At 32.8% G+C, this 14,613-nt stretch overlaps 1 protein-coding gene across 2 annotated transcripts in view; it reads left to right on the plus strand.

Annotated features, from left to right (window-relative positions):
• LOC123682842 (TATA-binding protein-associated factor 172) overlaps window positions 1–14,613 on the plus strand; it is a 123,526-nt gene that overhangs the window by 92,739 nt on the left and 16,174 nt on the right. For both annotated transcript variants that reach the window (XM_045621642.1, XM_045621643.1), the window contains 3 exons: window positions 3,522–4,141; window positions 12,176–12,384; window positions 12,560–12,772. In XM_045621642.1, coding sequence (XP_045477598.1) covers window positions 3,522–4,141; window positions 12,176–12,384; window positions 12,560–12,772 — 1,042 coding nt within the window. The remainder of the gene's footprint in view (window positions 1–3,521; window positions 4,142–12,175; window positions 12,385–12,559; window positions 12,773–14,613) is intronic.

Genomic DNA, 14,613 nt, shown 5'->3' on the forward strand with positions numbered 1-14,613 from the left:
TGTATAAAAGAGGTTGATCATTTACGAACTATGAGGGCAAAATCTTAATTTAAAAGAAATTCTGATCAAATTCATATTTCTATCGCTTCTGGAAATCGGTAAAGGGATTTTACCGAACTACTGTTTCGTGGAAATTTTACAGTTTTTTCTGAATTAGATCCGTACCGTTGGAAAAATATCCCTAATATTTCATGATAGATGTATTGAAGAGCATTGAAAATATGCAAAAATATAAGGGGTGTTCCATTTAAAAAATCACTCATTTGTTGAATAATTTTATTTGGGACAACCCTGTAAATCAGAAAATAATTACCAGAGATGCAGAATCGAAAGTACAAAGGGAATGCCTATCAACTAAATTTCTGAAACTTCTGGTTTGGCAGCTATGGAAGCCTAACTCAATATTGCAGGACCCTGTATACTTGAAATACGGAACAAAGAAACTGATGAAAGATCTAATTATGAGTTATCAATAATTCGAACCTCTCACACTGCATAGAATTCGGTTGGACTTAAGTTTGAAGGTTTTACCAATTTCCGATTTATTATAGTAGTTCTGGTGTTCAGCGCATTTTCATCACTCAAAAATTGGCCATTAGGATTATTTACAGACTCGACTTTAGACAGTCTTGCCAGGATATTTTTAGTCATAATAAGATACTCACCATTACAGGATTATACATTTATTATTGTTTTTACAAAACGACAGATCTTACTTCACGCACTTATTAAATTCTAATAATACAAGGCAGAAATTCCACTATTTTTATCCACCATCTGAGTTCTGTAGAAAAAAGCGCTCTCTACACTCTACTCGAAAATAAAATTGTTTAATATGCTCCCAAGATATTTGCAGTCAATATAAATAAGTTTATTGAAGCAGAAAAAATATAACAATAGGACTTTTAAGGAAGATATTCAAAGAATGCTAATTAAAATTGAGTGTTATTCAATTCAAGAGTTTGAATTGGCTTGTAAGGAATTGATTAATTCTAGTAATCCAGTTTTGTTACTTCTAAAACATGTTTTCTCTTTATTGATGTATGATCAATAATCAAGTAGATAGTCTATTCTATTCTACAGTGACTTAATAAACACAGTGGCGATAATTCATTCAAATTGAGCCTAAAAATGCCGAACCATACGGCTTTTGCATAGAACTACAATTGACTGAACTGACACTTTGTCAAAATTAAAATTATTTGCTTAATAGTATTTGATTTTATATAGAACAAATTTATTCTACTGAAGAATACTACAGTGATAAAATGGGCCTTACATTTTGAATAAATCCCAAAAATCAGGTAAAGGGAGATGGAAACATAAAGCCGCCATATTTAGGCTCAGCCAATCAAAAACGAGACAACGCGTGTCGCCACTGCAAGTTACTGTCTATTCTAGGCAATTAGTTCATTAGGGATCATTGATGTACAATGTATTTAATTTCCTCGGTTCAAGCCTGCGCTACTGATTATTGACATGAACAGATTCTGGTCATAGTCCTAAATGTAATCCATGAATTTTTTTTTTAATCTCTGAAAGCGTTCGAGAGTTATAATGATGGATGTTTCGATAAAATACATAAAACACCCTAAGTCTCATAAACAATACTGATTCAGACTATACCAACAGTCTTGCAATTGCATATAGACTATATAATTTTGCAAGGAGACCTGTATACATCGGCACCGAATATCATGGAAGGATATTTAAATGTGTCTATTTCCTTTTATTGAAGATCACAAATCTTTTGAAAATTAATACTGCGTCTTGAAACCACCATCAAAAAATTGCTCCTTTGTATCAGGTCAGAAAAACTTGATTATTTTTTCTGTGTAAAAGCTACATAACTGAATTTATGGAAAACTCACTTTATCAATATATGTACTTTGTATACACCCAAAATTTTAGTGAAATCTGAGGGATAGATTCTTGATACTGAAATTTAATCAATCACAAAAACTTCATCTTTCGACTATATTTCACGTGAACATTTGTATTACTATTTCAACTCAATTCTGAATTTCAGTCTGATCGGATGAAATTTTCAAAACAAATTTCATATGGGTACAACTCAGGAAACATCTAACAGGTGGTCTAAAAAATTTTTTTGGTTTTTGGCTAGAAATTCATTAAAATGGTACAAAATCTTTGAGATTTTCTCAAATCTGATCTGAATATACTCTATGAAATGCCACACAACACTAATATAGTATTTTGTATTCACTGTATCACCTGTGACAATCAAAATAGTTATCAAAATCATCATCACTTTTGATTAACTTTGAGGTACCTATTTCGCCACTCAACTTCATGTTACATTTTCACACAAAGTTCTAACTGCAATTCAAAATTCAAGGCGAATTTTGTGTGCAGGGTGTTTCACTTAAGCGGGTCACTGGATTTAATGGCTTATCCTTTGGATAATATTGAAAAGTGACCCATCACATTGATAGTATTTTTCACAAGCTATCCAAATATGTTGAAGGAAAAATTATTGAAACCAAGGCCCGGAAAGTTATTGAGGAAAAACTGTTTTTCTAAACGAACAAAAATTGAAATTTGACTGGTTTTCAAAATAAGAAGGTCTAGGGATAATTTATTAGCAAATAGTTTCTTCATCTGAACTTCCGGTTTTTCAAAAAACAAAATTTTTTCTTACAGAATATACTTCATAATATTTTCCCATATTTTCTGAATACTGAATCTATTCTGAATCCGAATATGTGAATATAGTGGTAGTTTTATATTCATTTTAAGCAACACAAATTGAAAAGCGTCTTATAGAAAATGAAATATTCGTTAGTAGGTGGCTAGCACATATAAAGGAAAAAAAAATTTAAGTATGAATTTGATGGAGGAATACAGAAATGGTATAGTAAAGAACCATAGACAACATGGATATATTTTCTAAATACGGAATCTGAATTTACTCAGGTTGATTTTGAATGGAATAGCTTGAAATAAATATAAAACTACGATTGAGCATTCAGAAAATATGAAAGAACATTATAAAGTATATTTTGCAGAACAAAAACTTTTTGATTTCTAGAAAACTGGTTCGAATGAAGAAACAATTGGTGAGAAATCGTCTATAAATCATATTATTTTGAAAATCAGTCAAATTTGCAAAAAAAAAATTTTTTTTTGAAAAACTGTTTTTCCTCAATAACTTTTCATGCCTTGGTTCGATAGTTTTTCCAATAACATATTTAGATATCCCGTGAAAAATAATATCATATTGATGTGTAATTTTCCAAATTTGCTCGAAGGATAAGGCACAAAATCCAGTAACCCGCTTACGTGAAACACCCTGTACACTTGAAATGAAATGGTAAATAAACAAGTCAAACTTCGCATTAGTATAAAAACAGTTATGTCAACTCAGCGATCTAATAAATTTGGAAGATCCCTTTGAGCTGGTATTCTTTTAAATGATTTTTTATATTTTATGTTTTGATTGTTACAATATAACAATAGAAGAGCGTACACACTGTTGTTAATTTATGTATTTATTTCAGGCCATTGGGTGTATGAAGTAGAAAAATTCCTATCCAAAAAATATCTGAAACCATTACAGTATAATGGTACACCAACAGAAAGAGAAAAATTGCGAATAAAATTTAAAATATATAATCTCATTGTAGCTTCTTACGATATAGTGAGAAAAGATATAAATTTCTTCAGCAGTATGAAATGGAATTATGTTATTTTGGACGAAGGACACATAATAAAAAATGGAAAGACAAGAACAAGTCTTGCAATCAAAGCATTGATCGCAAATCATAGGTTAATATTGAGTGGTACTCCGATACAGAACAACGTATTGGAGTTGTGGAGTCTCTTTGATTTTTTGATGCCTGGATTTTTGGGCACAGAAAAGCAGTTTACTGCCCGATACTCCAAACCAATTTTAACCAGTAACGATCCAAAATGCTCTTCAAAAGATCAAGAAGCTGGGGTGTTGGCGATGGAAGCACTACACAGACAAGTGTTGCCGTTTTTATTAAGGAGGATGAAGGAAGATGTCCTTGATGATTTACCACCAAAAATTACTCAGGATTACTATTGTGAATTAAGTCCCTTACAGGAACAGTTATATGAAGATTTTTCAAAATCTCAAGCTCATCAAACCTTACAGGTATTTATTTTTAATTGATCCTTTTTAGATTCTATGCAGCCACTGTAGTGTTCAGTGTGAGAATATGTGTGAGTTAATCATTACCTGCAACTACAATTATTAATTCTAATTCTTATTATTATTATTATTAATATTAGTTAGTGATGTCACCAGGGTTATTCTATATAATATGTTTGTCTATAATTAGGTGCACCTCCTGTTTATACAAATAAACGTTGTCCGATGCCTAGAACAGGAGGTGCACCCAATTACAATTACAATGAGGTTGTCAAAAATGCTGTCAACCATACTTGCCACAGAATACACGCGCATGATAGATGAAACACAGAATAGCATTAAATCACATTGGAATTATTGTCTTTTCAGTACCGAAAGATAGTCATTTGATATTTCATTCATTTCGTGCTCCTCAACATAGGAACAAATAATTTTTGCATCCTCGTTAAAATAAAATAGAAGTGTTTTTAAATTCATTAAGAATTTTTCAAAGTAAAGATTTTGATGATACTGAAGCATGTAGGCGTCGTACAAGTTTGAGTGAATATTCAATAATGTTCAAATCCGAGTAAGGCTTCTTGGATTTGCTTGTTAATGCTAAAGAAGTAGCACTGATAGCACTAATAAGCAAGAATAAGAAAAATTAAGAAATAATTCACCTATATAAACACGAAGATGTTAATGTCCAAAATTCTGAATTGAAACTCAAAATTAACTATTTTTTCGATGTTCTTCATTTCAGTATTCAGTTGGTGAAACATAACACTAATATCGCATTTCGCTTGGTGAAACATAACTTTAATATCAATAAAAGATAATATAATAAAACATTTGAGAAATGTCAAGTAAAGTGTTTTATTTCATTTTCTTTTATTAATATATTCAGTTTTGACAGATTTGAAGTGTTTTAAGACTATTTAAAATATTTTGATTTTTCATGGAATATTGAGACATATTCGGATGAATCTCAAAATTATAAATGCAGTAAAGATGTCCAAGATCTACAACAAGAGTAACAATTCTAACGGTCTTGCGAAGATAATGTTTCATCTTTCCTCATCAGTTCACTACATTACATTATTGAATAGTTATTTTTGTATTAAGTGTGTCAAATGAGTGTTTTTTTTTTCAATTGTAAATACCTACATGAGAATGTTGATTTTTGGACGAGACCCCAGATCGATGCCAAAAATTCTTCAGAATACGCCATAAATCGCGAATTTCATACACGAAATACCAACAACATTGTTTGTGCAACTGTGAATGTGATTTAACATAATTTGATTTTTTTTTCTCAAGACAAGTCACCTGAAAATCTACTTTGAATGACATTGTATGATATATCGTTGAATTCAGCGGTAAAAGTTATTTCGAAAAATGTCATAAACTATGCAGGTCCGTATTGAAAAAAAAGAGGTTGAGGGTGGCCCAGAGAGTACGAAACGTTGGATACGAAATCTGATTACGTCAAATTGAGGATAATTTACTATCGAATAAAAAATTATTTAAGAAATAAAATATTTCAGCAGGTAATATTCAAAATGGTATTGTTCCATTTCAATACATTTTTGAGCAATTTGATATAGTTGTTTCACAGATTTCGCTATCGTATTTGGTTGAAATTCAATAATATCGCAAACATCAATAATTCTTTGTAGCAGTTGCTCATTACTGTCAGTCTGTACCGCATAGACCTTCCCATAATAAATAATCCAAGGGTGTCAGATGAAGGGATCGAGGAGTCCAAGCCAAATTTCCATTCTGCCAATCCATCTGTCAGGTGAGCATGCTCACCTGACGAAGTCATGTTATCATGACGAAACAATTGTTGTGAAAATAAATAGATAAAGCAGAAATAATTTATTTTACTTTTTATTCATCACCGATACATTCAACCTGTCTTCAACCATTCTAGATCATATCCAATCTTTCACCCTTGTGAGTGCCCACGTATGTTTCGATTTTTCAGGATACATTTTTATATTTATAAGGTCCGCGAGGGGGGAGGCATGCCCCCCCCCCTGTATCCGCCCCTGAGCTAATTCACTTGAATATTTCATAGTACGAATAATTTGAATATGTTCAATAAATAAGAGCAGCTGGTAAAAAAGTTCTCAAAGCTTTATGGAAAGGCACTATAAAATCTAACTCAAATGTTGGTTGGAATTCGACTTTGCATGACATTTTGTATATGCCAAATATTTCGAGAAACTTCAGTTCTTGCAGCGCAAGATAAGAACTTTAATAGTCTTTTTGAATCAACTGCTACACACTGTTCACTGAAAATAAATGATGAAATAATGGTAAATGGAGAACGATCCATAGGAGGAGGAGCATATAAATGACCTGAATAATGACCACAAAATTTCGATTTGTCTTCCGTTTTGTAGCACACATTATTCTAATTTTGGTTGGGTGGAAAAAAACCCGCTTCAATTTTGGCCACTGCGAGTTGTGGTGAATGGCTTTTCGGATTCTATTTTGTATATTTACTCTAGTTGTTGGTTGTGTTTGATACACAATGTCTATTATGCGTCCCCATAAATAAAAATCGAGACACGTCAGATCGGGTGACCAGGCTGGCTAAGTAATAAAGAAATGAGCTTCCCCTTCCTATCCAGCGCCACTGAAAAGTTTCGTTGATGTGGTTTCTCACATCGATTGAAAAATCAGCTACGCATCCGTCCAATTGCAGGAACATGTTTCCCCTGGTTGCCAATGGCACATCTTCTAACAAGATCGGCAAATGGTTCTTTCAAAAAATTTAAAAAAAACGGCACCAGTCAATGGCGTATCAAAAAAGTGTTGCTTAATAATTCGCTATTGTAAAATTCCATACCAAACGTTGTAACCTCTTGATAAACTCAAAATGTCCGAGAACACTCGTTTGTTTTGAGTCGTGGTTCTGATCTCTGAATTCACCAAATGAAAGAAACAAAAACCCAGGTCGATAAAACACCTCTCATATTTACACAAGTATTTCACAATCTGAATCTTTAAGATATCTGGTACCAGAAAAATTGACATACAATATTTTACAAAATAGAAATATAAATAAGTGAATCCGCACGTTTAGTATGGGAAATGGCTTTCCGTGAATTTGGCCGAATTTTTGATATGTTGTAGTTTTTGATAAACTGATCAGAAGTGTCCTTAGCCACAAAGCTCAAAAATGGACAGTTTTCGAGATATGGAGCTTTGAAAATGGATTTTTTTGCAATTTTCGGGGTTTTTGCTCATCAATCGGGGAGCTCTCATTTCTGGTTTTGATGGAATTTGGATGTTCGGCGGCCAGAACCCGACTGATAAATGATCATCCTTGGTTATATTAGGCACCGCCATCGATAATTTTTTATACACTGCTCCACATTGGCTATGAAATGAGATACAAAATCCAAGATCTTCCATACATCTTTTCATGCCACAAGATGACGCCAGAATAATTCACATGACCGAGATACGACATATTGTGAGATTTTTTAAGAGAGACCATAATAACTGAATCCTTATATATCTGATGTCCAATAATATCAAATATGTTAGCCGAAATGTTCATAACCAGGCATCGCGAGCTGTAATGGGGGAAAATGGGAAAATCATAATCATATATCCTCAGGGATAACAATTGTGATCACTATTGATGTCATTTACATATGATATGTGATTTGTTTCTCACAAATCTCGATAATCTGACAATGGGGTGCCAAGACATTTTCCTCAGAATGTCTCGAAATTGATTATAGCATCTCACAGACAAACAAATCCGTGAAAATGTCTGCAGTTTTGATGCAATATAGTACTATACGGGTAGAATATAGAAGTCCAAGTGTTGGAAGCTAACTATGAATGGAACTTCTGATATTAACCCACGAATTCTTGAAAATATTTTTTTTTTTCTATGAACTTTTTGAACTTCACACATACGAATGAATACTATCTAATAATATGATCGTTGGCAAAATGAATGAGTAGATCAATCAAAAACAATATAATAATGAGAGTAACATTCATAATAACAGTAACAATAATGATAATAAACAAAAAACAATTTAAAATTATATTAGCAATCGCAAGAATCGAGGGCAAAATTAATGATTTGGTAACCATAAAACGCTAGCAATGTGAGCACAACCCGACGGTCCTGGCACCCGATTTGCATGTGCAATAATATCCCTGTATTGACTCTTAACCACCGTTAGTGTACACAATCCAGAGCTGATACTTTGCTGCGCTCCGGAACCTGGAATAAACTCTCACTCTCAAAAATATTTCATCTCTTGGTCTTATAGTGTATACCTTTCGAATGTGATGGGTTCTCGTTCATCATCGCAGAAAAGTTGCATTTGACGCGGAGCAAATCTTACATTATCTATTTAGCATTCAACTTGATTTTCATAATCCACGTGCTAAGAGAATCAAAGTCGTCGTGAATGAAAATACAACAATTGCTAAAACTGTCTTATCAAAATATCTTAGTTTATTCAGTCATCAATGCTCATTCTAAGAAGTTGAAGTGATACACATTGATATTATGGCATATTCGAATCGAACTGAATGCTTCATCTGTAATGTGAGACTTGCTCCTGGCCGAATGCAGCTTCTACGCGGTGAAGAAAATGAATTTAAACGGGAAATAGCGATTTCAAGACGTGATGTGCAAGGTTATCCTCCAATTCCTGTGACAAATCAAACAAGAATCTGTCTCAATTGTAATAGATCAGTCCTGAACGAAATCACGCTTATTGAACTAGATCCAGCTTGCATTCGTTTGAACGTTTCAACGTAAACAACAAACAATTCTTGTATGATTTGTAATTCAGTTGTGAATATTCGAAGAATATCGAATGAATGCAGAGTTGATATATTCATTTCGAGGAATATTTACGTACCAGAAAACGTGAGATCTTGTCCCGATCATTTAGATGATAAAGGTTGTTTACTATGGGTATTACTGCCGTGTTTGAGGTTCATTACTAGACCTTATACAATAAAATGTAATGTGAGACTTGCTCCTGGCCAAATGCAGCTTCTATGCGGTGAAGAAAATGAATTTAAACGGGAAATAGCGATTTCAAGACGAGATATGCAAGGTTATCCTCCAATTCCTGTGACAAATCAAACAAGAATCTGTCTCAATTGTAATAGATCAGTCCTGAACGAAATCACGCTTATTGAACTAGATCCAGCTTGCATTCGTTTGAACGTTTTAACGCAAACAACAAACAATTCTTGTATGATTTGTAATTCAGTTGTGAATATTCGAAGAATATCGAATGAATGTAGAGGTGATATATTCATTTCGAGGAATATTTACATACCAGAAAACGTGAGATCTTGTCCCGATCATTTAGATCATGGGTTCCCAACCAGTGGTCCGCAGAAGCCAAAATATGGTCCGCGAATGGTTCACAGTTCTTCATTTGATATCCGCATAATCTTATATCTTTGGCCTCTGTACTAATGGTGCTCCTGCAATGTTAAGATCACCTTCCGGGCTGGCGAGGTTTATAAAGAAAAAAAATCCGAAGATAATAACAACGCACTGTAACATACATCGCCAGACATTAGCTTCTAAAATTCTTCCTGTGTGCCTCAATGATGGCCATAAAAGTTGGCAATGTTATAAAAACCCGTGTTTCAAATTCACAAAAAAATTATGCATTGAAATAGATTCTGGCCATGAGGCATTTCTTTTTCACACATAAGTTCGATGGTTATTGAAAGGTAATATGTTGGGACGATTATATGAACTAAGAGCAGAGGTTGAAATTTTTTTGGTTGACAAAAAAATTAATGATTTGTTGAAACAGTTTACTGATCCAGCATGTCAGATGAGTTTGGCATATCTTGTGGATATTTTCACACATTTAAATAAATTGAATATGAAACTGCAAGGTTCCGGAAATAATAAATTCGAAAACGTCGCCTATATATTCATTTTTGAAGATAAACTTCGAGGTTTTTATTTGCAAAGTTCAGATGTGGATGCGTAATATTGAAGAAAATTATTCTCCATTTGCGACATTGAAAGCACTTGTGGAAGACCCGAAATATGATAAAATAGTAAGGCAAATTTAAAGAAAAATATCGAGACACTTTTACAAAAGCTGATTTATGAATTCAATCGTAACTACCCAGAATATACCTACCACAGAGCTGAAGTTGATCAAAAACTGATTCGTAACCCTTTTAGCACAGAGAAGTAACGGAAGAAATTCAGGAAGAACTCATTGAATTTCAGAATGATAGAAACTGCAAAGATGCTTTTGAATCAAATTCACTTCAGTCGTTTTGGTGTAAAACGGCAATTTTTTATACCAAACTTCGAGAAATCGCCTTGCGCTATTTTATGTTTTTTTTAACAGCTTTTTTGTTAGAAGAACGATTTCCTGTTTTGTTGGTAATTTAAAACAAGACAAGAAATCGTTTGAGTGTGACTGATGATTGACGTGTAGCTTTAAGTAACAATATTAGTCCTAAGATAGTCGAACTCTTGAAGAAGACGCAAGCTCAGATATCACATTAATATTTATACAAAATTACAGAAGTTTATACTAAACTACTTGAAGATGTATTTAAAAAACTTAATTGGCAAATGAAAGGCATCAAAGTTGACGGCTCATTTCTCAACCACCTGCGATTCGCTGACAACATTGTCTTGTTTTCCAGTGATATTCACGAATTGGAGGAGATAATAAGAGAATTGAATCTTGCATCAAAACATGTTGGTCTGAAGATGAACATCCAGAAGACCAAAATTATGAGCGGGGAAAATGTTGCCATCACGATAGATCAGCAACAAATAGAAAATGTTTCTCATTATATATATTTGGGACACAATATCACTTTGGGAAAGGATAATCAGCGATCAGAGGTCGCTAGGAGAGTATCGCTAATGTGGGCAGCTTTTGGAAACCTTGCACATATATTAAAGAATCCGGACATTCTTATAAATCTTAAACGTAAAATTTTTGACTCCTGTATCCTACCTGTTGCCACATACGGGATGGAGACCATAACGTCCATAACCCTCACAGTTAACAGTTCAAATAAACTTAGCACAGAGGGCAATGGAACGTGCTATGCTCAATATATCATTGAGAGACAAAACCAGGAACAAGGAAATCAGGGAGAGAACCAAGGTCAGGGATGTAATGGAGGAATTATGTTTCTCCTAAGAAAATTTTATCATTACATTTGAAATTTCGGGGAAAAATGAACAAAACAACGAACTTTTGACTTAGCTCCCCCTATCGGAAGCAGCAAAAACAAATTCATCATGAGTATATTTTTTCATCAATCAAAAAGATGTTATCTCTCAAACGAGATCTAATTTTCTCAAAAATGTTGAGCCAAACTGAAGTTACAGATATTTTCAGTCAGATTTCTCCCTTTCCCCTAGTCTTATTTTATGTCGTAAAATCGAAAGTAACAATTCAAGAAGATACAGAATTCGTCAAGTATGTAGCTGTACACAGTTGTCATTGAATAACTCCACAGTATTTTTCAAGTTTATTTGTAGTTTTCGAACCAATAAACTTATTATTATTACAGTGATGATATGTTTCCATCAACTTGATATGAAACATTTTCGAGTAAAATTCATTTATAGTGAATAGCGATAGCTATTTGGCCTCCTAGCGGTAGAGGTATGAACTTCTAAACAATTTTCAGTTTTCAGTGTATTTTTTGTACACTTTAGTGGTAAAAATTTTTACCGCGAGTCTCTGCGATGGGTGTGGATTCTGAGTTATAGCCGCTTACCTCGCCCACCCTGTACAAGCAAAACACAAGAAAGAATACGCTCTATTAGTGATGACGTCACACAACGCCATTTTAGTTCTGAGAAAATAATTGGAGTCATCGCTTTTCTCCTCTGAACAATGATCTTCGATCAGTAAAATATACCATTCATGATATTTAATAAATTATTTCCTTGATTTTGTTTTTTAAATGCCATTGAAAATCATATTTTTCTATCAATCATGATTTTTGATTAATTAATTTTTGAACATTGATGAAATTAAAAATTAACAGGATTCTTTAACTACTGGCTCAACTGGCGCATCTCTGCAAGGCAACACCCATATATTCCAAGCTTTGAGATATCTTCAGAATGTTTGTAATCATCCTAAACTGGTTCTGAATCATAGTCACCCTCAATATCAAAACATTCTAAAGAAATTAAAGCAAAACCAGTCTGAATTAGATGACATAAACCATTCAGCAAAATTACCTGCTCTGATGTAAGTACTACATGAAAATAATATAGATAGTATTGTTTAAAAAATCGTCACATTCTTAACATAAGCATTTTCTTTTTATTTCTTATTTTTTTTCTCAACACAAGCAATTATTTTTTCTCAGTCAGTTTTGGAGGGATTGTTGTGATCCTTTTTTTAATAATTTTATAAATTTCAGGCAACTTCTTCAAGATTGTGGTATTGGTTCCTCAGGATCACAAGCTTCAACACAACTAGTGATAAATCAACACAGAGCATTGGTGTTTTGTCAGCTCAAAGCTATGTTAGATATTATAGAGAATGACTTATTCAAGAAACACATGCCAACTGTCACCTATCTGCGTTTAGATGGATCAATCGCTTCTAGTCTTCGACATTCTGTAGTTCAAAGGTAATGCTTTACAACTCTGCGTTATCGTAAAGTTCAATAAATATTAGAATTTGTCATATTATACACTTTAGGTGACGTCGTTTTGGAGATTTTCAGAGGGCTCTAGCTCCTTAACGCGGTTCTGAACTGTACACGCCTCCACAATATACAGTCCATTCAGGAATTATTGACATCGAAGTAGGCCATGAAAGTCTAGTCGCGGCTTCATTTCTGGTTACAAAAATATCACTAAAAATTGCTATGGTTCATCATAGAAATAACCAGTTTGAATTATTTTCATCATTTTTGTATTTGAAAGATCCTGAATTTTCGAAAATACGATTATTACGAAGGGACGCATACAGTCATGATTTCATAAATTGAAATTCAGATAATATAACGTAAAAATATAGTAAAGTGCTATCTCATTTCAAGGAAATCCAATGAAGAGTATTTATTCATTTAAGAGTCGCCCATGAAAGATCCCATTGAAGATCATTAAAATATGCATATTCCGTTTCACCAAAGGCTCTTCAAAAATTGTTGCATTACTGATGGACACTGGATACCAACCTGCTTGCAAAATTCTTATCAAATAACTCTTATGGATCATTTTTACTGTGGTGTCTAAACTGGTGAAGAAAACAGAAGAAACTGGTTGATAAATTTAAATAGTGTAGCTTAGTGAATGGAAGAGCCATATCATAATAAGACAGAAATAAAATTCAAAGGATCCATTTAGTATATGAAAAATTTCGACATCACAGTTGTACTGTAACTTTCAAAATTGGAACCAATTTATCAGCCGATGTGTAAATTACTTCCTAAAGTCACTATTTATTGAAACTGTTCATGACATGAATGATTGATTAAACTTGTATGAAAAATATAGGTACTATTTGTACTCAAGTTTTCTGTTTTTTATTGAAATGGTTTTATACTAGTTTCTATTAAATTACATAAATTATTTCGCCCATAACAGCTTTAACTCACTCACTTAAAGCATTTTTGCATGAAATTATTTTTAAATTGTGAATTTTAAAATTTTATTGCATTCTATTATTATCTTCAAGTGGGTAAGAGGTGAAGAAATTCTTGAAGTTACTCTTCTGAATATATTTTTCGATTAAATACTCAGTAAAAATTCTATAAAGCAAATGGAATTCATTAGATTTTTGGATTACTCATTGAAGAACAAAAAACTGATATAACAATACTTAATTTCAATATAGAATATAAATAAACTATAGATGCAATGCCAATACTTTGTTTAGCAATCCAATTATAAAATAATTCTCTCTTCATAGATTTATATAATCCTCATGATCAAAACAAAACATCCAGGTAAAAATCCAAATATCCAGCATTCAAAATAGTGCTCCTTCTACTTTTACCCTTGAATATACTTGAAAAATATTTTGTTTTCTTTCTAGAGTCCACTGTTGAATAATGCTGGCATTTTCAAATAACCAAGTTTCCTCCAGATAAATGAATTTAACATTTTGTTGCAAATATTCTCTGTATTCACCATAAAATCATACTCAACTTATTATATTTTTCTGTTTATCAATAAGAATTCCTTTTATTAACTGTTTTGAACTTGTAACCAATTAAGTTTATGTAATGTTGTCTTTGATTGATTAAAATCCAGATGCTATTTGGTGAAATTTCATCCAGGCTGATATATTGGTTGCTTTTGGCTCGGCTTTTGGTAACAATCAAATCATTCAATGATTCTTTGAAGGTGAAATCGTATTGCACAGGTTTTCTTCCACTAATAATCCAGGTTGTAATAACTTGCCTTCTTCTTTTTTTCAAACGGTACTGTGAGAAATACTGAAATAAACTAATCAATGTGTGTT

This window comes from Harmonia axyridis, chromosome 6, assembly GCF_914767665.1.
Source record: "Harmonia axyridis chromosome 6, icHarAxyr1.1, whole genome shotgun sequence".
Lineage (NCBI taxonomy): Eukaryota > Metazoa > Arthropoda > Insecta > Coleoptera > Coccinellidae > Harmonia > Harmonia axyridis.